Below are 24,945 nucleotides of genomic sequence, written 5' to 3'. Positions count from 1 at the left end.
CAACTGGTTCGGTAGTGTAGTGGTTATCACGCTCGCCTCACACGCGAGAGGTCCTGGGTTCGACCCCCAGCCGAACCAATATTATTGTTTTCTTTTGTGTTAGTAAGGTTCATGTGTTTGTGATCGTCCTTGAGGTTTATACATTTTTAATCGTTATCTCTAAGAATTTAGGAAGAAATAGCTTACATTTTGTACATCAGGGTTGATTACATTTCTAATCAGTTTATCATTCTTCAGATTCCTTCACTGTCATTATCAAGGGTGTAGAAATAGCAGTTAATATCCCTCTCTCCCCCTCTCTTTTAATATGCTTTTCACTTTAAGAGCGAGGGCTAGATGCTAAAAATCCCAAAGTTATGTAATCCTTGATGGTTACAAGTAGTGTCCTCCAGACATGAGCATGACAAGAGAGACAACTATCATTTTCATTCATTGACAAAGTCTCTTTGTATTTACCTCCCTTGTGTGAACCAACCTTCCGCTCCAATGCTTTCCACTATACACCGATACACGTTGAACCTCCGTGAAGTATAGTAAGCTTACAAACCGTAAACCATTTCAAAAAGTTGATAAAACTTATAAAATATAAAAAGCGACAAATATGCACTGTATTTACTCATTCGTCACCTCACTGTGGCACGTAAGTATTCTTCGCATTAAAGTTTGTAATTTTATAAGGGTTTTTTTTTTGTGAAGGGGGAGATTTTTCTTCATCTGCGGTTTATTTTTGCCATGAAATCATACTGTCCCCCTGCTAGCAGCGACAAAAGTTATTTTCAGCTATTTTACCAGCATCCGGATTCTTCTCTCGGTTTGTTGCCGACTCGCGTGTATCGTACTGTGTCCTCTTGGATTTAAAGTTGCGCTAATCGAGGAGACAAGCTCCATTCGTCAAAGAAGTCCTTTTTATTTTCAGTCATTCAAACGAGGACAAAACGTACACAGCTTCAAGAATTCTTTGGGACTCTCTCTCACACACACACATGCACACACAATAGGCATATGCGTTGCAAACGTTTATTTACACAATTTGTATCTATCTGTAAGTGCAGTTCTACACCTATCACCTGATATGTGTTACCTTATCTAGATATTAAAAATAGCCATCATCCTAGTATATCTCTAGGCATCTGTATAAAAATATCTGTCGATTAAAATGAACACGGACGTAGGAATGAACTAAATTGTGGTAAAGGACACCAGAGACAGTATTTTATATGAAGATTTTGAGGACACCAGGACAAACTCAATGCCCTTTCTCAAACCGTCATGAGCATATGAATAATAATACTCAAAGAATAACAAGAAGTTAGAAGGCTCTTCGACGACATGCCAAACTGCACCTGCCAAACGAATGCTACCCGTAATCTTGACCCCGATAGCTTTTCGTTTGTGTCAGATAGCATGCGATTTTTCTCATATTCAGAACCACTCATTCACAACAGCATTTAATGGAGAAGGGGTGGTCTGACAATCTGTTCGATCAAGTGGCACATAAAAACGTCGACCATTTTCAATTTCTGTTAATTGACATTTATCATTGAGCGGCCGCCATGCATGTATAGATATTACGCCATGCTAATTTAAATGCAATTTTCTCTTGGCTTTTCTTTAACATTCAAAATAAGGTTTTTTTGACGACAGGATTTTAAAAAAAAATTAATTTTTTCATTAACTGCAGTGCCCTATATTTAACAAATTTGAATTTTCTTGAGAGGCTTATTTCTTACCAGATCAATATGTCTTCAATGTATACAACCATATGATTATGATGATGAGGCAGCTAATGAATCTTGATTTACACGTGCATGTTAGCTGCTACAGCCAAGAGAAGACAGACGCAGAAACTTTTGTCATTCCGGCTTTTTTTTATCACCTCAAGCTGCCCGGATAAAATGCGTAGAACAAATTGCATCCAGTTAAGCAGAAACATTGATACCCCAGTGTAAACCAATGATATACAAATGTTTGAACGATGAAGAAAAAAGAGAAGGGTTAAGAAGCTTCCTTTGTAATATTATTGCCTTTCTTCATATAGTCTTGTTGAAAAGAGCGTTAGGTTCCATTAAGATTGTTTCTTTTTTTTTCTTTTTTTTAATGTTTCAAAACACACAGCATGCAATTTTTCATCCAAGATGATAGGAATCTGCTCCTTGCAGAGCTCGTCAGCAAAGTGATGAGTTCTTTAAATGTCGAGACTGTCACATTTGGCGTGGGTAGATACCTAAACTAATCAAGCCAATCCCATCACAAGTCGATCCAAATATTCTCTTTTGAGGGAACAGACATTTTTCTCTCTGCAATAATCTGTACTTTCGTCTTATCTTGGCTTTCTTAATACCCTTTGTGTACTCTCTTAAAACTTACTTTGAGGAGGTCCATGGAGGTGTAATAAAAGTTATTCAAGCAAACGTGTTTGACATGCTTTCAGTGAGGGCAGAGAGCTCGCGAGACACTTGTCGCAAGATGAGCTCCGTAGGTCTGCTGACAAAATGAGACGAAGGGAAAAGGGTTGGGGGTAAGAGTAGTGAATTACTTCCCGGTACCTTTGGAGTAAGTTCACTCCTTGTTACTTCTTCTCGAGGAGCATAGGGCCGCAAACCTGTGGAGTAGGAAGGTTAAAAAAAGGTCATTTCTTTTGGCGTCTTGATGGTCTTCTGGGGGTGGGGGATTTGGGAGGGAGGAGTGCGGGACAGTGCTGGCTGACTGTGCTGAAACAGGTTTAAACAGGAAAGAATCACCCGGTTGAGATGCCGCTTGAACGTTCTGAGGAGGTCTCCGTTGAAAAAATTGTTGGATGGTGACCTGTTTTTGCATTCAATTCTACCTCATCACGATGATCGCGACTGACAATTTTTGTAACTAACTTTCTTCATAGTAGGTCATTCTGCGTTTCTGAGACGCACACATTAAAAGATATAATTCTGCTCTTGGATACAGAACGCGTATCATTATACTCAGCAAACTATTGCCAACTAATGCAATCGCAATTTTTCTGTATGCTTAAAAATAGGAATCTCTGGGACAATAAACTGCTGGGGAGGAGAAAGTTGCAGAAGTCGCCCTCTTCTCAAAAGTCATAAAGATGAATCGCATTTGTTGGCAAGAGGCCTGTGCATCTGTTGTGAGGTAGGTATCGCTCTGTGAAACTTGTTTTCACGATGCAGTGCACGAGGTATTTAATTCTACTAATTTTTTTCAATGAGATATTTATGACTATGGGTCTGTTGTTAAGCTTCTTACATTGTTACCATGTAAACTATTTCATATTGTATTTTTGAATGCTAGTTTGATTCTGTGTCTGTTTCGGCAATGAGCACGTTTAATGAAATTGTGATATATAAATGTACCTTGTTGTTGTTGTTGTTGTTGTTGTTGTTGTTGTTGTTGTTGTTGTTGTTGTTGTTGTTGTTGTTGTAAGGTCTGCGAAATCACGTAATTTTCTCTAAGGAAAAAGTTGCCAAAGTCTCCAGAAATTACTTCCATGCTGCAAGCTGCCTTCGTCACTCGATATCCCAGTCTCACCTCGTGATGACCCATAAGTCAAAATTTACCTTCTTCCATTTTTCACTACCGCAGCCTAAAAAAAGATGCAGATGACGTCAAACTCAGTATATGTCACTGCTAAGCAGCAGGAAGTGTCAACAAGTGTATGACAAACAATCTACAGAGAAGTATGACGTTAAACTCAGTATACGTCACTGATAGCAAGCACGAAGTGTCAACAAGTGTATGACATCATTAAACAATCTACAGAGAAGTATGACGTTAAACTCAGTATACGTCACTGATAACAAGCAAGAAGTGTCAACAAGTGTATGGCATCATGAAACAATCTACAGAAAAGTATGACGTCATATCCACGTACCGCCAAAGCCATGCATGACGCAGTCTAAGTCCAGGATCACATGACAATCTTCAGCCTCGAGAGCCGGCTTGCAAGGATTGTCCTCTGGACTGAAGGAATGAGCGTTCATATTACCGTCCTTCTGCAGGAACAACGGTCGACAGTAAGAGCTGTACTGAATGGAATGCTACAGCTGATGTCGTCACAGTCGAGGGTCGTCATCATTCTTATCACGTGATCGGCATTACTTCTAAGTAAAAACACACATGACAAGCACTGAACTGATTCCCGTGAGTGTGTTGAGACGTGTCAAAGTGTTGTTTCTATCACTTGGGCGATGAGCGGTGGAGGTTGAAAGGTTATCTCATCTATCAATTTGTCACCGCCTGAGATAAGGACTGTAAGAATAAAAAATCCGTTTGAACTGACCCGGCGTTGTGACAAATCGGGTTTTAACGATGGTCTCCTTAAGGCGTCTATCTGGTGGGCGAACCCTAACCCTGCATTTTCTTCACTTGTCTTTCACAGGTCGTATTATTTCCTCGCAAGAATAAAATTAAAACACACCATTGTAAATAAGGATCATAATGTGTCAAAACTTGTCTGATTTTTTTTTTTACCTGCATTCCTTTCTCTTCGCTCATCTGTGTGTGTGTGTGTGTGAGAGAGAGAGAGAGAGAGAGAGAGAGAGAGAGAGAGAGAGAGAGAAGGAGAACATGAATTTATGATGATGATGATGATGATGATTTATATGTGGTAGCATTTCATTTACGCTTGTCTGATATCAAGACACGAAGACGAGAATATAAAACAGTTAACTTGATAAAAGCAGTAAACAAGAGGTGGGACAAATAAAAAAAAAAGTTTGTCTAAAGACAGAACTGGGAGACCTTTCTCTCGAAATGATAAAATATATATGTGAATATATACTGCAATGTAAATATTACCCAAAAGAAATGTTGTAAAATTTGGTAACAGAGTTTTCAAAACTTTTATTTTTAACTAGGAATCAAGAAACATTTTTTTTTAACATTTTACATCTGTAGTGTGCAACCACCCTTCGCAGGTAAGTTTGAAGTCCACCTCCGTGAGAGCGAAGTATCACAAATTCAAAGCTGTTTGTCGATTTTTTTGTGTAGAAGGAAATAAACTATCTTGTCAACGCGGTCTTCTGCATGTCTGAAGGCACAGCCACTCATGTCGTTGTCATCTCTGATGACAAGATCAATAAAAGTGGCAGGACGGAGTACAAGGGGTGGGCGGGTGCCGTTTTGCCAACCAAACGACGAAAACCTCTCGCTCATAATCTCGCCGTAATTTGCTCTTGAAAGATCCGATCAGGGAAAGTTTCTTTTCTATCTCCCACTTCACACTGAGTAATGTGCAAGTGCTCTAGCAGAGCCCACAAGGCCTCATCGTCATGACTTTTGTTAGGGTGAGACCATTACGACGCAAACAGTTGTTTGAGACTAATTATAATTACCCTGCCGAGGACCTGACCCATTATAATGTCTTTGCTCTACATTCATCTATCTATAAAAACATGAATTTCCAAGAGACTACATTAAAAAAGAAAGTTACCAATAGAAAATAATAAAGGGGTGGTGTTGGAGGTAACACTGTTTACAAGTAGTTACACAGCAATGGGCATGTTCTAATTTCAATTGTTGATTTAAGAGGAAAAAGAAATCGAACCTATGAAAGCGATGGTGTATTCTTAATGTACGTTACTTCTATTGCACCAGCTTTAGAGAAACAGCAGTTAAATCAATGCGGACAGTATCATACTAAAATAAAATGTGTTATTATTGCAATAAACATTACATTCAGTTGTCCAGTCCTTTCCCTTTTCTTTCCACCAGCATGTGTTACAGCGAACCCCTAATATTGTGTTGTTTCCACCCGGCCAGGTGGGCTAGGCGAGGACCAGTATCGTCGTCTGTAGGTGTAAGAGAACCAAGACATTATCAGCCTTGGTCTGCAGGCGAGAGGGTGCTTCTCCCCTGTTTCGGGCTTTCTGTAATAAAAATTCCTCTGGTCAGAAAAATCGCTCTCTTGAAACAAGACTTCTGTTTGACCAAGATGGCGGTGCGAGAGGTCAATTATCATATGGAAGCTGCTGGGAAATACCGAGAAAGCTAACATTGTACAAGGAGTTGTTCAAATGGACCAACAGCAGGATTAGTCTCCTATCGTAGCACTGCAGGTTTGTAGCATGATTTCTTTTTTTCGTAAGCAACATTATTCGGCAAGTATTGTGAGGCTGGGTTTATATAACTTTGTGCTGTTTATTTTTCCTACGGATAAAGGGTGTTTGTTTTAGTAGTTACAAAAAAAATTATGAGTACCTGCACACCCAGCTGTTTTTTGGTTTTTTTTCGTCACAAGAAATGTGTGGTCCGAGATGAGATCCGAACCACATTCTTACAAACTTCACAGGACTGTGACAAGCGATTGCTAAACACTAAGCGACTTCAGTGCCCTCCACCTTCCCTTACCTTCTTTTGTTGTTATTCCTCTCTCTCTCTCTCACACACATGGATTCAGACAGTAAAGAAGTTTACTACTGGACAATACAAAGTTAAAGTCAATCAAGGAAGTAACAAGGACTTTTAAAATGTAATATATCAAAGAATATTTCATGTGTAATGCCAGAGTAAGTTCGCCCTGTCTACAGTCACTCCTCTTGTATCATCAACGAGCAAGTGCCCCAACCTCAAATTAATTCAGTCTATTCTCACTTTAGAAAGAGAACCTATCACAGAAAATTTTGGGAGGAGGGACAAGAGAAAGGTAAAGACAAACTATGCAATGGATCAAATTTTCCCCGGTCTGTGCTTCACCAGAACCGAGGTGACATCCCCTTGAATATTAGTTTATGCGACCGCGCATGAAATATTTCCATGTGACTGAACAAGCGTGTCTAATTGCGTCCGACAGGGGCCGTGACTGAGATGGTGTGTGGTAGACTGGTAATACCAGTGACAGGCATTGCACCCCAAACTTTATACCCGCTGAAAGGGGCAGAAGACTGGCTGCTCACAAAGGAATTTTATCTTCTCTTCGGGATTCAGCCAGGCAATGCCTGAATGTTTATTTTCTTTAGACTGCATTAGACATTCGAGAGTGTGTGTGTGTGTGAGAGAGAGAGAGAGAGAGTGTGAGAGAGAGAGCACAAGAATATATGTATGCGCGAGGGAATCACACTGATCGAATGTTTAGGTTTTCTGGGTTTCAGTGAGTGTCATTTTAACCAGTTGACGACAATGAAGATGTTTGCCGCTTTTTTGTGCTAGCCAACTACAATTGTGTAGAATGCAGCAACAATATCAACGGCTTCAGGTCTGATCGGATAAGAAGGTCCTCCCTTGTGAACACCACTAAGCCAGATCCCATGATTCCTTGAGTGCAATGCTCTCTGCTAGTCTGTATTGTAAAACTTGTTTTGTTTGACAGCAGAGGTCTTTCACACAGATGCAAAGTCTGCACACAAAGAAATTTTTAGACCGTGTGATGCGTGAAAAGAAAAAGTCGGTTAGAAGCTGAATTTATAACACGTGTACACACTAAGGTGGGTACCTTTATAACTCATTTGTAACATACAGAATAGAGAATCTGAAGCACAGAACATTTCTGTTACAGATCACTCTGGGCAGCAAGATCAGCAGAGCTCACTTTTGGGCAACAAGAAGTTTAAAAAAATGAGTCGTTACTAAGGCAACAGGCAGAAGCGAGAACTGCTGTCGTGCAAGAGTCCTTCACCATCATGGTTCAGATAGTGGATTATGGTTCATGCCAGAAAAAAAGTACTTGATTATTTCCAGCACTAGTCTGATCTTCAACAAAGAGTAAAGACACGCTTCACGTAAAACATTTAAGTTGGCAACCACTGCAAAACGAGGTCCTACATGCCAACGAGTGACTTTTTCTCGCAGTTGTTTCCCCTAACCTTTCGTGGTGATACTGCACAGTACTCACAGTGACTGTGCTAATATATGTAAATATATATAGTCTCTAAGAAACAAGATTCAAATGCCTGCTGCAGAAGTCAAAACCAAGCGTACTCTAAGCGACAGCGAGATGCAGGCCTACTCGCGAAACCGTTATGCAGACCGGAAGCTAGACACACGCATGCGCCAGATCAACCTGGAGGCACAGTCCGCGAGAGACAGACACTACAGGGAGATCACCCAGTGGCACTCCTTCTGCCGCGCGAGCGCCAAGACGTCCGGCTGGTCCACCCTGAACGAGCATCCGGACGAAGAAGATTCCATCTCGTCGCCTCTCTTTTCCCGTCTTGTGGTCAAGGTCGTGGCATCCGAGGCTACCCGGTGTCACGAGGGTCGCCCCAAGCAAGATCCCTCTCGGCCACGGAACTGGCACGCTCGTCCAGCTTTCACAACGAGGCGCTGACTCGCTTGCAGAAACCCTGGGCCTACGCGTATTCCGAGACGTCCCACAATTCCCTGTACAACGAAGCAGCACAAGCTGCTCGCAGCCAGGCCGCCACGTTGTTCCTCCGCTACGTCACTGACAGGTCGCGGTCCGCCTCGGACATCAGCGAAGGCGAGGATAAAGGTCAGCCTGGCGGCCGCGTAACCTCTTCCAGCCATGCGCGGCGAACCAGCGACGGGTGCCGCTCGAGCCACTCGAGTTCCAAGGGGCTTCCTCGCGTCCGTTTTCGAGCCGTGGTCAGCAGCAAAAAGGGTCCAGAAAATCGACCTCGAACATCGATGCTCGTGACTCGAGGCCAAGAAACTTCTCTTCGACCCTCAACGGTACACGGCTGTGCAAAGCGTAGTTCTTACGGGGACTTCTTCAAAAGTTCTGGGATTTCTGACATTACACTAACTCAGCAGGAAGTGAGTGCAGATCAGCTGCTACCTCTGTCACGTGATGAAACTCGCGAGAATTCGGTCGGCGATAGTTTCTTGCCGGACTTCAAAGCGAACAATTTGGACTCGGCAAAAACAGATGCTAGTGACGGGCAAGAACGGACTCTGACAGAGACAATAGCCGAGCGGGACATACCAGCACGCGAACATTTGGAGTTGCATGCTTCTGAAAATAACTATAACATACAGGACCTGGATACACAGCAACATCTGACAGAAGACAATGAATATGCATACCTTCCATACCGCGCAACCAGCTTTGATAGACCAGGAGATGCTTCTACCAAAGATTCTCCACTAGGACGTGAAAATGGGTCAAGAGAAGATAAAATAGCTGATAATGTCCTCGTTCTCCTCAGTATTCTGGTATATTAGAGAATTCCCTTACCGAAACGCCTTTGATGATTCTTGCAGACAAGATTAAAAGACAACCGCGCAGCCGTGAAGGAAACTTCATGGAGAATGACCCAGATGAGCTGTCAGTCATACCTGAGTCAGTTCCTGCCGAGGTGTCGGGTAAGACAGAGAAAAACTTGCAAGAGGTGAATGTTGACCCCAGCGCTCAAACGTCCCTAGGCATGTTGTTAGTCACTTACACTGACTCCAAAACACCCAGTCTTGATGGAACTGACCAGTCATCTGACCAGACTGGGCTGAAGAGCTCATCAAAACTGTCGAGTGCAGATATTAAGAAATCTCGTGAAGCAGAATCCAAGAAAGATATTTTTGATCGTGCCAGAAAGACCCGCCATCCAGAGACAAGACCTCAGGAACAGAGAATGCATCGTCTTGCAGACACAGAAAAATATCCCGCCATTGCTGTGATTTCTGAAGTTAACACCTCGATCAACCCTTCTGACACAGATGGGTTAACAACTTCATCATCTTCGAAACTGAATAAAGACATGGACACAAAACTCATCAAGACAGAAAACACGGAAATGTCACCTAAACAGCCTGAGCAGCCTGTTGCTGTTGCTGACGACGACAACGATAACGAAGTAGTTTCGCCCTCTGCTCGATCTGGACACCGCACGTACATCAGGAGAGACTCCGTCGACTCAGACGACTGCACACTGTTCCGAGGCCACAAAATCTTCAACTACGTGCGGCCACAGGACCGGTACAAAGCTGACCCCTTCTACACCTCACGCCGCGAGAGATTGCTACAGAGGCTGTCCATGGAGACCCCTGTTGCCATGGGCGACTCGCGCAAGCAAGTGAAGGTGGCGGTGATCTTCCCTAAGCATGCTCGGCAACGACTTCTACAGCGGCTGGTGGAGCAGAACCATCGCCCGTTACGGACAGCGGATCGTGGAGCCGTACATCCGGTGCTGAGAGCGAGGATAGAACAGTTTTACCAAACTCTGGAGCCTTTCTGTCTTTCGAAAAGAACACTGGAATGATGCCATTGTTTGAAAACAAGGAACTTTCTGGCGATAAACTCAGTTGATGTAATTTATTTCAAACTACTTGGATATTTCTTAAGGTTCTAGTGGGGTGCAATTTTTTTTTTTTTTTTACACTGCTCTGCAGATACCCGCCTACATTAAAAAAATGACCACACACAGAAAGAGGTCAAACTCGCGGTCACGATACACAGATACACTTAATTAACAAATGGTCACACTTCTCCCATTGGTTGACGCCTTGACGACGTAGACCCATCCATGTTTAATCATGACCCCTCTCATTGACCTTTCATTGTGCGAGGGGATCTTTGTAGGCGTGCATCTGGAGAACAGAAGAGAGGTTACACTAAGATTTGTGGAAATGATATCTTGTTTATGGAAAGCGGAGTTGTTAGAGCTTTGGCGACCGAATCGACAAGCATTCTGGTTCGATACCCATGCAGCGCCTAATATTTCCCTCAGTCCTCCCAGCTGTCGGTAATGGGTACCTGATTCCATGGAGGGTTGTTAAAGGGAGAGTAGATGGGTACCCTGAGAAAAATAAGGTCTCCAACACCTCACTCTTTAACGATCTAAAATTTTAGTGAATGACTTTTACCTTTAACTTAGCTAACAGTGACATTGAGTTCGTAATTTTTTTTTCAAATATTGCACCCAACTAGATCTTTAAAATATCTCTCTTCAACAGTTGAATGTAACGACGACGGTTTATCATATAACCTGATGATTTATTTTCTATATGCATTATGTGACAACAGAAAGCTGAATGTTTGGATTTGAAAGAATTATTTTAGCATTTGGATTCGGAAAAGAGCCAGTGTAACTTGAGGAATCGTATTTTTTCAACTTATTTTGACTAGCGCTAAGAAAAACAATTTTTGTATAAAGAAATGAAGACACCAAAGGACCAAAAAACGGTCGGTTTTTGAAGATCAGTCTTGGTTTTGCCTCTCTCTGTGTGTGCGCGTGCGTGTGTGCGTGCATTACATGAACCAAAGGAGCAGAAATTTGATGTCCAATCCTGAAGCTAAATTGCTTCAGACACAATCTTTTTCAACTCATTCTAAGACATCCTATAGAAGGTATGTGCGAATGATACACTGTAACCAATGAAACAATACGGAAAGTTGTTTTTTAAGGCATTGGCCAAGTCCAGAAACATTGGTACATGCACTTTAATGTTCAATATGTGGCCAAAACAAATCTCTCCTGTGGAATGGAGGGCGTGTAGTGTTTAGCGACTCAAGCTCTATGGAGCCTCGAAGCAGGTGGCTTGAATACACAATATCCAGGATGGATTAAAAGGGCTTGGCACGAAATATCGAGGAGAGATTAAGCGGCCTTAAAAAGACAAATTTTCAAGTTCGAGTAATGTTGATACAAGACTTAGGTGCACGTGTGTACCGACGATAAACTGCTTTTCGCTTTCATGTGTATGCGTGTGCGTGTGTGCGTTCGCGCGCGCGCTGAGAGAGAAGGAACACACGGGGTGGGTAAGGGGCTTTTGGAATTTAACCACGGGTACAAGTGTTCCCCTGTTGTTAAAAGAATGACTTCCTTTTTCTGGAGAGGCATGTCATTTTGTTAACTTCAGCACTGAAATTGGTTTGCCCTTTATTTTAGTGTGTGTGTGTGTGTGTGTTTGTGTGCTGCATACGTTTAAGAATAATCAGAATAATAAACGTGTGCTTTATGTGGTGCATGATCACCCTCAAGAAAAAAACATGGACAGCATACGAAAGAAGGAAGGGGAAACAACCATGTAGACAAGTACTCAAAGAAACATTTCACAGGAGTGGGATAAGGGGAGGAGGACTGCAAATTTTGCGTTTTTGAGTTCTCTGGGTTCATTTCTTATGGCATTTTCAAGAGAGAGAGAGAAAGAGAAGCGGACGGGACAAGAGAGAGAGAGAAAGGGAGGCAAATGTTTGAAAGAGTATGCGACACTCGGATAGAAAATGTCCACTGTCCTCAGAGCCTTTGAACCAACACGTGTTCAGGTGAAAAATCAGTTATAGTCGCTGGCGTTCAACTGCAGGTGGGTGACCCGCAAACATGAGGTGTAGGTGTGACCGGACTACTGGCATATCGTCCATCACGCCCGCAGTAAGCAAGGACTGTTTCCGTCTTTAGGTTTTCCATCTCTCTCCGAGTCTGTAGGAGACAAGCTGTGGGAAAAGCAGGTTGTCAGTGTGAACGATGCAGGTTGTGGCAGGTGGACTCTCGTATCTGTACACGCCTTTTGTTTGTAAAGTAGCGAGCTATTATCATTAATAACCTACGTGGCCTACGACCCTGTTGCTATGGGCGATGGTGAGAAAACACAAAGAACCTGTAACTGTACAAGCTCTGATAATGCGAAAACTATTTTGCAGTTTCCTTTAGAACAAAGGAGTGAACATTTTACATCTCTTAGAATAACATATGATTAATGTATTTACGAAAGCGGCTTTAATTTATTTACTTGTTTATCAGGAGTAAAAGCATTGTGACCTCCCTTGTGTCGTGTGGATGACGCTCATTCTTTCTACTTTCTAGCCATCTTAACAGATAAGACCAAGGTATTATGTATACACATTTATTTACAATTCAGGCAGTTCTGAAGTGAGACAGTAAATTGAAATTGTCTTGTATTATCTACACGAAGTAGACAGGTCTTATGGCACTTAACAGTAAAATTGAAACTACTGAAATGTCTTGCTGTCAGCCTGACACGAACATAATTCCACTTAAACGCTCTTCGTTTCCAAGAGTGATAGCAACGGATTTCACGTACACAAGTCGGCAAATACTCGTATTGGTCTCGTAACAGCGAGATTTCATCACAAAAATAAGTTCATTTGTTTGTTTGCTTTTTTTTTTTTTTTTGAGAATCTACACCAACATGCCCTTGGTACCTCAGCACAAAGGAAAAAAAAAAAAGTAACAAACGATACTAGAGATCAGCATCGGGCTCGCACTCTACATGGTGTCCGCTTGTCAGCTGCTCGTTTTTTGTTGTCCTCGCTGGACGCTCGGCTGCACTGGTAGGTGTCTTGATAACGAGGGACACCAATCACAGCGGTGCGACATTCCACGAATCTCTTCATCAGTTGACATCACTCGTGCCAGCCATTCCTATCAGCTGTGATAGGCAGAGAGTGAGGAGAGAGTTAATTTTAGTTTATATCTTCGTTTGTCTCTCAAACACACAAGCACACACGAAAAATGGAACTGCCAGAAGGACGAATGTAAGGAACGGATAAGTTCGATTTTATCTAACAAAAGATATGCATATATGTGTCTATACAGCGAAGAAGTGAGTGATCAAACAAGTCTGCGGACCAGCCATTGGAGAGAGAATCAGTGAAGACAGCCACACACAACTAGAAATGGTATGCGGTAGTGGAAGGAAGAGAGTACCTGTGTGAGACGAAAAAGGTTTGTATACCTTAGAGTAGACTTATCTTCACCCAGACCTGTCACTTTTTATGGACATCCTGATGCGATCCTTCATCTTCTGCAATAAAATTTGTGAGGTTCATTGCAGTTGCACACTATTTTTTTTCTCAAAGTCTTTTCATTGATCCAAGATAATTTCAATTACTTGAATTAAATTTAGAATTTCACACAAAGGTATGGAACAAATATGACATAACGGGGTCAGCGGCAGATTGTCCATTCAACCTTTATCACTCACATTATAATAACTCATGAGCACACGCATAATTCATATAAACGGCAACAATTACATAAAAACTCACGCAATCGGAGTCAAACTGGAGAGGAAGAAGAAATTGAGAAGGCTGGCGAGGGCAACAGACGTCACTGATTCTCCGAGCGAAACTAATATAGGTGGAGAGGGGGGACGAGGAAGAGGAGGAGCCACACCAGTTCGTTGCTGAAGACGCATGAAGCTGGACTGATGGGATTCTCTTATCACAGCAAGACGAGTATAGAGCCACGAAACACTCGGTGTTGCTTCGATGAGCATTGTCCTTCTCGAGCACAACCCGCTAAGAGATGGTCACTTGTACAATTTCTGTGAGGAGATATCGTCTCTTGGTGTAATTATAAAAATAAATATACGGAGACAGTTCTTGATGTGAATAATATTTATAAGAATAGAAAAAATTAGTCCCAAACGCTTTTTTATATATATGTATATGAAGTCAAACTTATCGATATGTCTTATTTTTAATCACACGGATCTTCTGTTAATGTTATTGGTCACGTGAGGAGCTTTGCGTTTGGGAGGAGATCCTTCCAGGCTCTTCCTCCTGAAGACGCTTCCCAGTCTGCGGGAAACGTTCTCAAAGATGCTTTTCCTTCTCTTAACCTGCCCGACCCTTGTCCGCCGGAACTGGATGCCGTCCTCCAGCAACTGCTGCATGATGGAGTTGACGGGACTGAAGCTCTCCGCGGCCGACACCTCGCAGTGGCTGCACTTGAACTGGTGCGCCAGCAGCGTGACGTCATCGCGCGCCACCTGCCGGGCGTGCTCCAGGTCCGTTTTGTTGCCCAGCAGCAGAACAGGGATGGCGCCGTGCACGCGCTTGTTCAGGTGCTCCAAGACCGTCTTTGCGGCCTTCAAGGAGTCGCGGTCCACGATGCTGTAGACGATCACTAAGGCGTCAGCCACCTCCAGATGCCGACAGTTGCTGGAATCCTGTGGGACACACCATGCAGCGAGATAACGGATGTACAGCGGTTAACATGCAACAAACTTCGATTTGTTTTGAGGTGACAAGCGCTAGAAAGTTACCTGTCTAACTAAAGTAAGATCTCATTTATGTTTCACAAGATTGCTTTGCATAAATTCACTTAATCAATTGGGTAAGATACTTCGCCATAGTTTTCGAGCAACACCACAGAAGAAAGCAACAAAGTTATTGTTTTGAAGAAAAAAAATATTTAAAGGTCAATATTTTCATTTTCCTAAACTATTCCTACCCAAATTGATTCCGATACAACACTTCTTGTTCATCCAAGAGAAGTTAGGGGTGATGATTGTTAAATGAGTCCTTATTTTCTCCTTCCTTTGAGACCAACACATCTTCGCTCCCCTCCCCTCTCTCTCTCTTGTGATTAACCGTCTCACATTTAAAATCTCATTTAGTTAGCCTTGTTTTTACGGATTGTAACTGCCCATTCTGCCATAAACATCGAGAAGTCAGCCACTTTGTGTGTGTGTGGCATATGCAAGTACTCGAGCAAAAATCATTCTCATCAAGTTTTGTAGATGGCCGTGTATAAGTTAGCAACATTATTTATTACCACAGGGCTAAAATCCTGGCCAACACAGGGCTATTTGTTTTTATGGCATTTGAAATTCGTAAGTGTTTTATGAATGGGAGTAATGTAAACTGGACTGTAAGATAGAGTCGTAAATGCAGTTGTTAGCAGTTTGTAAAGTATTCGCTTGTTGTGATTCTTGGCTATTTATGGCTCAAAGCTTATCTCTTTATATATGTGTAAATCCACTAATCACTTGAAATGGGCCAATGTCCTAATGAATAAAGTTCATTGAATCTAACACACACAGACACACACACGCACGTACACACAGAGTAAACCAGTGGCTGAGGTAGTGGTAGGGGTGGGGCGAACGCGCGTGACTGATCGCTCAGCAAAGCTACTCTGCGATGCGGTCAACCCTCGGTCAGTTCAGGCCGAGGAGAGTGCACTTGACAAGGCGGCGAAAGTGGGAGGGGCGCAGGTGATATCAGCTCGAGACACGAGACCAACTCGCGGCTCTTGTCACGAACATATCACCTCATGCCAGGTCTCGTGCAATCTCCAAGGAGGGACTTGTATTTGTCAGGTATTTCTCAGGCAAACGGAAAATAAATGAAGACGAATGTCTTTAAGCCAGCGCCGTGAGGTTTTTTTGATGGTCTTTAAACAAGGCAGGTGAAAAGTGTTTTTTTTCCATCCTTTCACAGGACAGATCCTTCGTGTTGGTGAACGTGTGTAATACGCGCGCGTCTGTGTGTGTGTGTGTGCTTGTGTGAGAGATGATGGGGGCATGCAGTGAATTATATGTGCGCTGGTTTGTGGCTACTTACCAATCCCGGTGAACAATCTAGAATTTCCACTTTCACCGCAGCATCTTCGTATCTGAACATCATCTGATAGGAACAATCTAGAAAAAAAAAAACAAACCAGAATAGCATTTCTGCTTTCAATGCCGCATGTGAATGGACGATTAAAAAAAAAAAACGAAAATAGGAATTAATCGATGACAAACAGGAAACCGACTATATTGAAAAGTTTCTCAAACGTATTCATTTAATGCAGCAGTTAACAGAAATTTGTAAACAACTTGATTTTTCTAGGGCTGTCATTTTGTCATTTCTAAATTTTAAATAAAAAACAATAAATATTTACATGGTGCTTTTTTTTAAAGGTATCGGCTTTTATTCCAACAAGGTGTGATATTTTCGCTTTTTTCTACCTCAAAGCTTAAAAATATATTAAACTAAAAGGGGTCTGTGTGCATCTGCTGTAGGCAAGCGCCATCAGTGCGTGCCAGTGTGGTTTCGAACATAACTGGGGAAGCAGATAACCAAACTGAGGGGAGCATTGGTTAGATACTCGTGTAGGGCACAAACTTTCCTCAGTCAGCCCACCTGCCGAGAATGGATACCTGACTCCTTACACTGGGGAAGGTAAAGCAACGAGGAGAGAGAAGCACGGCCCTCACGGGAAGCTGGCCTCGTGAACAGGAAGGTCTTTAACATTTATTCCCCAAAGACTGAAAAGGTTAGAGGACAAATTTTACCTCACTGCAAATCGGACATTTTCAATTATCTTACGGAAAGGACTCTTATGTTCAAGTATTCTCATAACAAATCCAACCAATTCGCGACAGATGCCACAGAAAATCCAGCTTCTCGAATTATTGTAAAACATGTTGAGATGAAGTGTTTGTTGTGACAGGACATGACTACAAAAGTCTCACAACTCCTGTACATGTGATTTTACCTTGCATGAATGTTCTTTTCATACCCCCTCTCCTGGCCCCAGGTGTCCCAATGAAAAAGCAACCAAGCCTTTTATGGGGTAGATGTGACCTTCTGGCAGTTAGCCATCAATCTCTTATTCTGGTTGGGAGTTTATTCTTTAATTAAAGGTTTACCCGGTAAACAGGTTTTCTTTGAGCATGGGGACAGATGTTGTTGGGGTAAGGGGCCTGCGTTATACAGGGTAGATACAAAAGAAATGTGACACATTTTTGCCTGATCCGAATGCCACAAGCTCCAGCATCTACCCAGGGTCAACCTATCAGAGATCTTGAACCCGCTGTAAGGACAATCATGGCCCACACGCCGCTGCACAGTGACACTAATTACAGGATTTCCCATCAGATAGCACAAAACTGTTTTTCTTCGAGCTGTGGTATTCACATTTCCCCTCTAAAAATGATTGACACCATAGTATTAGTAAAAATGTGACACTGACTAGTGGCATGTGACCTGCTAACCCCGGCTGCCAGATCGGTTTTGGCGAAAACATCATCATGCACTTCAAGTCCAGGGTGTCCATCGAGAGAACAAAGGGCAAAACAAACAAGCGATAATTAAAGGATTGGTCTTTAAATCTCTCGTCTGCTTGGGAGAAGAGTTGAAAGGTAAGCGCGAGATCATGTGGGAGCCAGAGGCTCTGTGATCAATGCTCGCAGTCTCCGATGTTTATCATACAAACATCATTGACACTTGAATGTTTGCGAGGTTTTTTGACCACGCTGGAATGTTCTGTGTGAATACGCAAAAACACGAAGACATACATTCAAACCCTTATCTTTTCCTGCTAACGATGTGGAAATATATTCGTTTGTTTTAGGGGAAAAAAAATTTTTTCATGACTGATCCTTTCTATTCCTCAACCTTCCCTGACTGAAACATCGAGCATTTCAAGACGAGAGAAAGAAATACAATGTCAAAGTTCACAACATTTCAACTCTCACCCTCTACATTAAACACGAAACGAAAGACGAGGAGGATAATAATCTCTATCTTCAAGCACAGGTGTGACGTTTCATCCAGGTATGCTATGTTTGGAGGAATGTTGATGACCAGCCACACCGACGCTTTGAGGAGCAGGGGTGGCAGGCGCCACTGTCAGACTTCAAAGGGAAGTCAACCTGTAGGCTGCGGTGACGTACTGGTCGCCGTAAGGTCATTTGGAGAGGCTGCAACCTCTCCAGCCGAGCCAGGTGCTGTCCGAGAAACCCGAGCTTCACAATTTATTCACCATAAATATTTATTCTTGTATTTAAGCCCTCCACGGGGAAGAGTGTGTTTAACATAAGCTAGGATTAAAATACGCCGACTCTAAACACATGGATAAATATGGAGCGGGGTGAATTCTAAGTAGACGATATACCCAGTGTATTGTTTCCACGAGTTTAAACTTTTTATGTCAACCCATTAACAAATAAAATTAGTGGACACTGAATTTTACAAGGCGCAGTGTTAACGAGCAAAAAGTTTGAAGCTTTCAATCGCGAAGGCAATTAGGAGCAGAACTTTTGACTGATTGTGTTACTGAAGCTCGTATTGCTCTGTTAACACATGTCACATGGAGAGGGAAATAATGTGTGCCAGAAGCGAGAGTTGAATTCACAACCTGCCGATCTTCACTGTGTAGGTGGCACGCGCTTTACCGGACAGCTAACATTGATTAGCCTGCGACTGGTTCTGGCAATTCTTGTGACAAGTTGTCCATCTCGTGCCAAGGTAACTTGAGCAAGCCCGCAATATATAAATCGCTTCATTGAACCGCAGCAGAACACAGATTACAGGATTTCAATCCTCCCCGCACCCCCTTGCCTGTAACGGGAAAGACAATGAAAGTGTAGCATCGGCGTTTATGGTGCGAGGAGCGAGGGGCCCAACGCTCGAGCTTTTCCTTTGAAGTTGTCTCCCTCTCTGAAAGCTAAAGAGATGTCGACACAGAGAGAGCTGAGAGGGGTGTGTGTGTGAGGAGAAATGGAGCGAGAATAGTGGGAGACCGGAACGGTTAGACGGACAGCTGGACAGACGAAAAACAAAAGGGTCAAGGGTATGCTAGACAGTCCAGAAAGTGGCAGCGACTCAGAAACCCGGGCTAGGATTATGCAATGATTGTGGACACTCCGCCGTTCAAAGGGAAGACAATCTGGCAAGTAATTCACTTCCTTCGGGGGAAGGCACAGTGGATCAATGAAACCGAAAAGGGAAAGAAACGACCTATGCTGGGGTATTGTCCTTTGACTTCATTCTGTATACCTTCTGTATTAATTAGCTCTCTCTTGTTCCGTCACAGCCGATAACACACAAAGTCACTGAGACAGGATAATATTGACAGATAAACAGACACACTGACAGGCGTGTGGACAGTTATACGAAGTTATCTTGTCAGTGAGTTGTTTAGTTAACCATAGCTCACTAAAAGTCACCCGACAAACATGGACAAACGTTTGATCAAGTGTGGCAACGTTTTAATAACTTTCATGTGAACACTTTGCCAAACTGTAGTTGAACGGTTGAGGTGAAAACTGTCGTCACACTTCAGCAGACACGACCGCACGTGCGAGACTGGAGAAAATTTGCCATGCTGGGCGGTCGGACACGATACCAGCTGTTTAGTCCACCGGTCACACCCGTAGGGCAGCAACTGTACCGCAATACCCCCCACCTCCAGTGTCCTGCGGGGGATGTGTTACCAAAGAAAATCCGCTCACATAATTGCTCTTAGTTTGAACGGGACACATCTTAAGTGGTCGGTTTTATCACGTCCAGCCTGCTTACTGCTGCCATTTGTCAATGGGTTCAAGAAGTCCATCAGTTCGAGGGCAATAAAGTGCACTAATTAGGGATCGGCTGGGACACGCCGAGTCACAATTCGTTCTCCAAGCCACTACTCACATTCAGAAACATCGGGTTGGTTTGAGACAACAATAACATAAAAAAGGAGAAGCATCCTGGAGAGAGAGAGAGGGGAGAAAAAAATCTTTTTCGGGAAACAGTATTGCCCTGGGGACATTTGCCACAACTTGTTGCGTCAACACAATAACAGTTCAAAGGTCTTTTCCTCGAGCAGAAAGGAAGCGTGGGCAAAACAAAACGTACCAAACATGCCGCCGCTCTTTGTCCCTTAGTTTTTTTGTGTCGCCCGTTGTAACGGCTGGGAAAACCATCAGGTATGCACACGCAACATCGCACAACCGGAGCGGGCTGAGGACGTCTCAATATTTGACCGTCAGAAACTCGCCATTTTGTTTGCATCGAACAGGCGAACGTTACAAAAACAGTCACCTGTTAGCGCTCGGTCCTGTGTGGATATGTCCCCCACCAACCCCTAGCTTCCTCCTTTGTTTGTCCCATGTGCACTGCCTGCCTCTTGGATACACCTGTTGAATGGGCAACCCTTTTTCTCTTTTGAGTGAAGGCTGCTTATAGTTCAATATTGTGTTATTTGTTTATTATGCGTAGGTATAACTTTAAACGTTACGAGTATGCACGAGCGCACACATTCACACTCAGAGAGAGATCTCACAAAAATAATAATAAAAAATAAGCCGATTCAAGTATCAGTAAAATAGAAGAAAACAGGAAAATCCGACGAATTTTTTGCTCCATTAAAACAGGAAGACTTCCACCAGAACGCCCAACTCCTCCATCCCCAACAGTCCAAAACAACAAAAACAACAACAACGACGACAACGACGGCGGCACTCATTCATCACGTTCAAGACATACGTACCTGAAGCCAGAACAATATTCTCCGATGAAGCGCTTCGTCAAGAACCGGACCGCAACAGCTGCAAACGCATCAAGAATGTCATCAAAAACTGTCACGACGATATTTCAAGCAACACTTTAATGAAAATTAGCAGTTACAAATAAAGATATAGCTTATCTTCAAATAAAGAACACATCAGACTATCAAGTCATAGTGTAGGCGCATTCCTTTTTTTTAACCATTTTATTCCTTCATTGAAGAGCTTGCGCCCGCGCGTGCGTATGTGGTTTCATCCCTATATCTATATAAGATAACTTTGGGGTTTGATGGTTCTAGGTTCAGGGTTTGGCACATGTTTTTATATTGAGCACAATGAGCGAGCAAATAGAAGGACGAGGTCAAGGTTTGTTTAACTGCAGACTGCATTACATATTGTTCGTTCATGCGTAAGAACAGGTCAGTGGAAGTGAGTAAAATAGTCGCTGACCAGCTGGACTAAAAGGTCGAGCTGTCGGCCACGGGTGACACAGAGACCCTTGTTTCTTTCACATGACCTCAAGACTTAGAATAATGTCAGCAATGGCCACGTGACTAAGAACACATCCAAGGGTCAGACGATCCATTAGGTAACCAGCGGAGCTATGTTTCCGTATCAACACTTGGATCGGCAACAGACTTGGACATATGTTGCCAACCAACATTACCTACTTCTCATGAATAGATATTATTTTACTTCATAATTTTATTTCTATGGTATCACAAAGGCATGTCACGAGCTCGCCCCCATGTCTGATAAAGCAGGCGTTCAACATTACTTGGCATGAAACTCGTGTAGTTATTCGAAATAATGCTTTTGTGATAAATCTCAATTACCTGAAATAAAGTCTTTCTGATTCTGGATGAAAAAATCGTATTTTAGGGACAATACCCTATTTACAATGGATTAATATCAGATGCCATGTCAATGAAAACCAACGATCGAGCTGTTTCATCAATGGAGGATGCATCTTTACATTATAGTTTGAAAACCTAACACAAAAGTAAGTACACGAAAGAAAAACAAAAGCAACAACGAAGTAATCACACCTTAAAACGTATATCTTTCCATCTATAAAATTATCAGTATGTAAACAAAACTTTGCCACCAAATTATGGCATCTTTGTAATCTGTTTATATATACCCTTGCTCATATATATCTCAAGAAAGTCAAAAACAATCAAGCCATATCGAGTTATGATAATCGGTAAACTCTGATTAGTTCAGTTTAAACCTGTGTCATCAGTGTTACCTGATTTTCCGACTTTCGAAGCGCCAAGAATCACGATCTTCAGTCCGGAGGTTGTGGTCTTCATGGTGAAGATTGGTTTACTTGTGTCGCCGAGGCCTTAGGGTCCTTACAACTGTCAACAGCGAGTGGGCGACTCAACTTACAAATACTTCTCTTGAAGACTTCAACCAAACTGACGGTCGTCGACTGTCGTCTGGTCGGTCGTCTGCTGGCCGAATGGCGCCTCAACGGACGAGTCCACATGAAGCGCGGACCCAAGGCCGTGGGTTCCGCCTGTAACCTGTTCCTACAAACCCGACACCCCCTCCGCTGGACGAGTCTATTTAAAGAAGAAGGTGTTGCGCAGGTAGGTCCTTGAGGTATCGTGACCCACGAAATGAATGGATGCTCCCTCACTCCCTTTCCAAGAAGGAAAGGAACAGACACACATACACACTCTCTGACTTCTACTTCAGACCGACAAACAGATGTCCGTTGTGCCTAGCAGGTAAGGGAAACATCGATGCGCACGGGGGATATAGGCAGAGCCCAGAGGGTCAGAGCATTGCTTCGTGACAGGTCCAGACAAAGAATGGCGCCAACCGCTGAACGAAGATCAACGATCGACTTCTGGCGGACACATATCATTTCAGAAAGTAGCAGGAGTTAATGGCCAAGTGTCTGTGACAGCCGTCTGCCAGCGAAAAGGGGCATGTGAAAGAAATAATTGTAAGAGGTAAACATTTTGGCTCCCATGTTCTGTGGTTCACGACTTCACGCATCGATGATTATGATGATTCAGCAGCAGAAATGGTAGTAGTGACGGTTATTTATTGAAAAAAGATGATAAATCTCGTGCACAAAGACATCTATTAAGCAAAATTGAGTTTGTCAGGTGCAAAATTATTCTCGAGTATTCGTTTATCGTTATTCTTTAACGAACTGTTTGTGTTATACATTAGTTGTATTCCCTTCCTCTCTCTTACTTACACAGTGTAAGCACACACATCTAAATATAGGTAACGGCTGTAATTTATGTCTTATAATTTGTTTAAAAATCTAACAATTTCGCAGCTAAACATATTAGCTGCACCTGTGATCTTGTGTGCAAATTGATAAGTGAGCTGTGCTACACAGTAAAACAGCCTATACACCTGGTCCATGTACTGCTGTTTCAGCGATTTAGGTGATTCCATGTCAATGGAAGCAAAAGGATTTCTTCCTCTTTTCTGTCTTTTCTCTCAGACACACACACAAGCGCGTGGTCATCCATATTCAAATGAAGGTCTCATAAATGCATCATTAAAGATAGACCCACAGACACTTGACAGTTTGGTTGAATTGGTGTTTGATTTATCAGAACTAAAGCTAACATCAGGGCAAATCAGCCAGCATTGTAAACAGATGCAACTATAACAGACATGAAAGAGATTATGAAAGTAGAACTATAACAGACATAAATTATGAGAGAAACTATAACTATAACAAACACGAGAGATATAAAGCTAGAGAGAAGAGGAAGGAGAAAGAAAGAATACCCAGACATATTTCTAGTGAGCTTTAGCGCACTTTTACAAAGCCTTCTCTCCATTGCAAAGGAACATAAATCGCTTCCAAATCCAGGCTATTTTGGCCAAGGACAACAAACATATTGTCCTTCGACAGAACACTTGAAACATGGATATAACCTGGCCTTTACAAGACATACCTTTCCAGCTTAGCTAACACACGTGAGTGAGAGAGAGACTAAAGAAGGTCATCGGTATTATGATGGAAGGAAATCGAAGAGCGCGTCTCGTTTTTTTTTTTTTTTTTTTTTTTTTACATATATATGAAATATACCAGGAACTGCTCTAATACTCTTTCTTTTTTGCTCCCACATCATCCGAAAGTGAAACAAGAGCTCACACGAAGGGCACAACACAAACCCATAATCTGTTTCACCAGTTATCGAGTTATTTTAAGGGTTCAAAACAATAACAGAACATAAAAAAAAGTACGGAAAAAGCAAAAAGGATGCGGAGAAAATCGTTGGAGAAGAGACAACTTCAACAAGGGATCATGAAATGGAGATAACAAATATGGCGCGATGCCACCTGGCAGGCGGTCTATCATCTTTCTCAGTCGCGGCTGCGCTTCTGTAGACACCTGTTGGAGGTGAGATTCTCAGCAACTAAACATCGACATTTATTTTGCGATGTAGCCTGCAGTCGTTGTGCCGTCGGCAGTGGTCGTTGTTTGGTGTTTCTTTCCCGGACTCGAGCTGTGCTAACCAGTTCATCTACTGGGATAACAAATACACTATTTCCACATCTGACGATACACACTCTCTTGCACAACGAGAAAATAACAGTCCGCCATAATTAATAAGTTTTTCCTTATATCAATAAATAAAATATCCCATCTCAACTAGTGTTTACACTTTAGTATTTTTTAATAAAACCATTATTAATTTCATAGCATAAGATTTGAAACTTTAATATTTGTCGTGATTAAAGTTAACCTGTGATGGGACATCCGGGGTATTTCTTATTGTCTTTGTAGGATGTTTGCAGGCTGGCGCGTCGGCAATATTGTTTTATCAATACAGTTATCATCAAAACACAGTGTTTGTCGGCTAAAAGCACGCAGCACAATACAATATTCATATATCATATTGAAATCTTTCTAGACTACAAAGGAAGAGAGATTGATGAAAGCTGCAAGTGTAGTACTTGAATGTCACAATTGCTTCGCGCTGCTTTAATGAGCAACCAAAACGATCCAGAAACATTCCAGAAATGTTCTTACATGCGAGGATGCTTATTAGCTGATCT

The 24,945-nt window shown here is 42.5% G+C and overlaps 1 protein-coding gene, 1 long non-coding RNA gene and 1 other non-coding gene across 3 annotated transcripts; 1 reads left to right on the top strand and 2 right to left on the bottom strand.

Moving 5' to 3' along the window:
* Positions 1-5: 5 nt before the first annotated feature.
* On the top strand, positions 6-78 carry Trnav-cac. The gene has a single exon. It is a non-coding gene; the product is annotated as a tRNA-Val (tRNA).
* Positions 79-12,716: 12,638 nt separating this feature from the next.
* LOC112566437 lies at positions 12,717-14,328 on the bottom strand. The gene is made up of 3 exons (XR_003099588.1): positions 13,898-14,328; positions 13,585-13,653; positions 12,717-13,278 (listed from the first exon to the last, which is right to left on the bottom strand). It is a non-coding gene; the product is annotated as an uncharacterized LOC112566437 (long non-coding RNA).
* Positions 14,329-14,631: 303 nt separating this feature from the next.
* On the bottom strand, positions 14,632-22,448 carry LOC112566436 (ras-like protein family member 11B). Its single transcript, XM_025242638.1, has 4 exons — positions 22,151-22,448; positions 20,883-20,940; positions 16,202-16,278; positions 14,632-14,802 (listed from the first exon to the last, which is right to left on the bottom strand). The coding sequence occupies exons 1-4, from the start codon at positions 22,212-22,214 to the stop codon at positions 14,768-14,770; spliced, it is 234 nt and encodes a 77-aa protein (XP_025098423.1). The 5' UTR covers positions 22,215-22,448; the 3' UTR covers positions 14,632-14,767.
* Positions 22,449-24,945: the final 2,497 nt, after the last annotated feature.

Source organism: Pomacea canaliculata, linkage group LG6 (assembly GCF_003073045.1).
Source record: "Pomacea canaliculata isolate SZHN2017 linkage group LG6, ASM307304v1, whole genome shotgun sequence".
Classification (NCBI taxonomy): domain Eukaryota; kingdom Metazoa; phylum Mollusca; class Gastropoda; order Architaenioglossa; family Ampullariidae; genus Pomacea; species Pomacea canaliculata.
Note: the sequence above shows the minus strand (reverse complement) of the source record. Positions and strands in the feature narration are given on the sequence as shown.

Coding starts and splice junctions, on each gene's coding strand:
- LOC112566436 (XM_025242638.1), bottom strand. CDS start 22,214: ATGAAGACCACAACCTCCGGACTGAAGATCGTGATTCTTGGCGCTTCG. Junction 16,279..20,882: donor GAATATTGTTCTGGCTTCAG/GTACGTATGTCT, acceptor TTTTTTTTCTAG/ATTGTTCCTATCAGATGATG. Junction 14,803..16,201: donor TAGATTGTTCACCGGGATTG/GTAAGTAGCCAC, acceptor TGTGTCCCACAG/GATTCCAGCAACTGTCGGCA.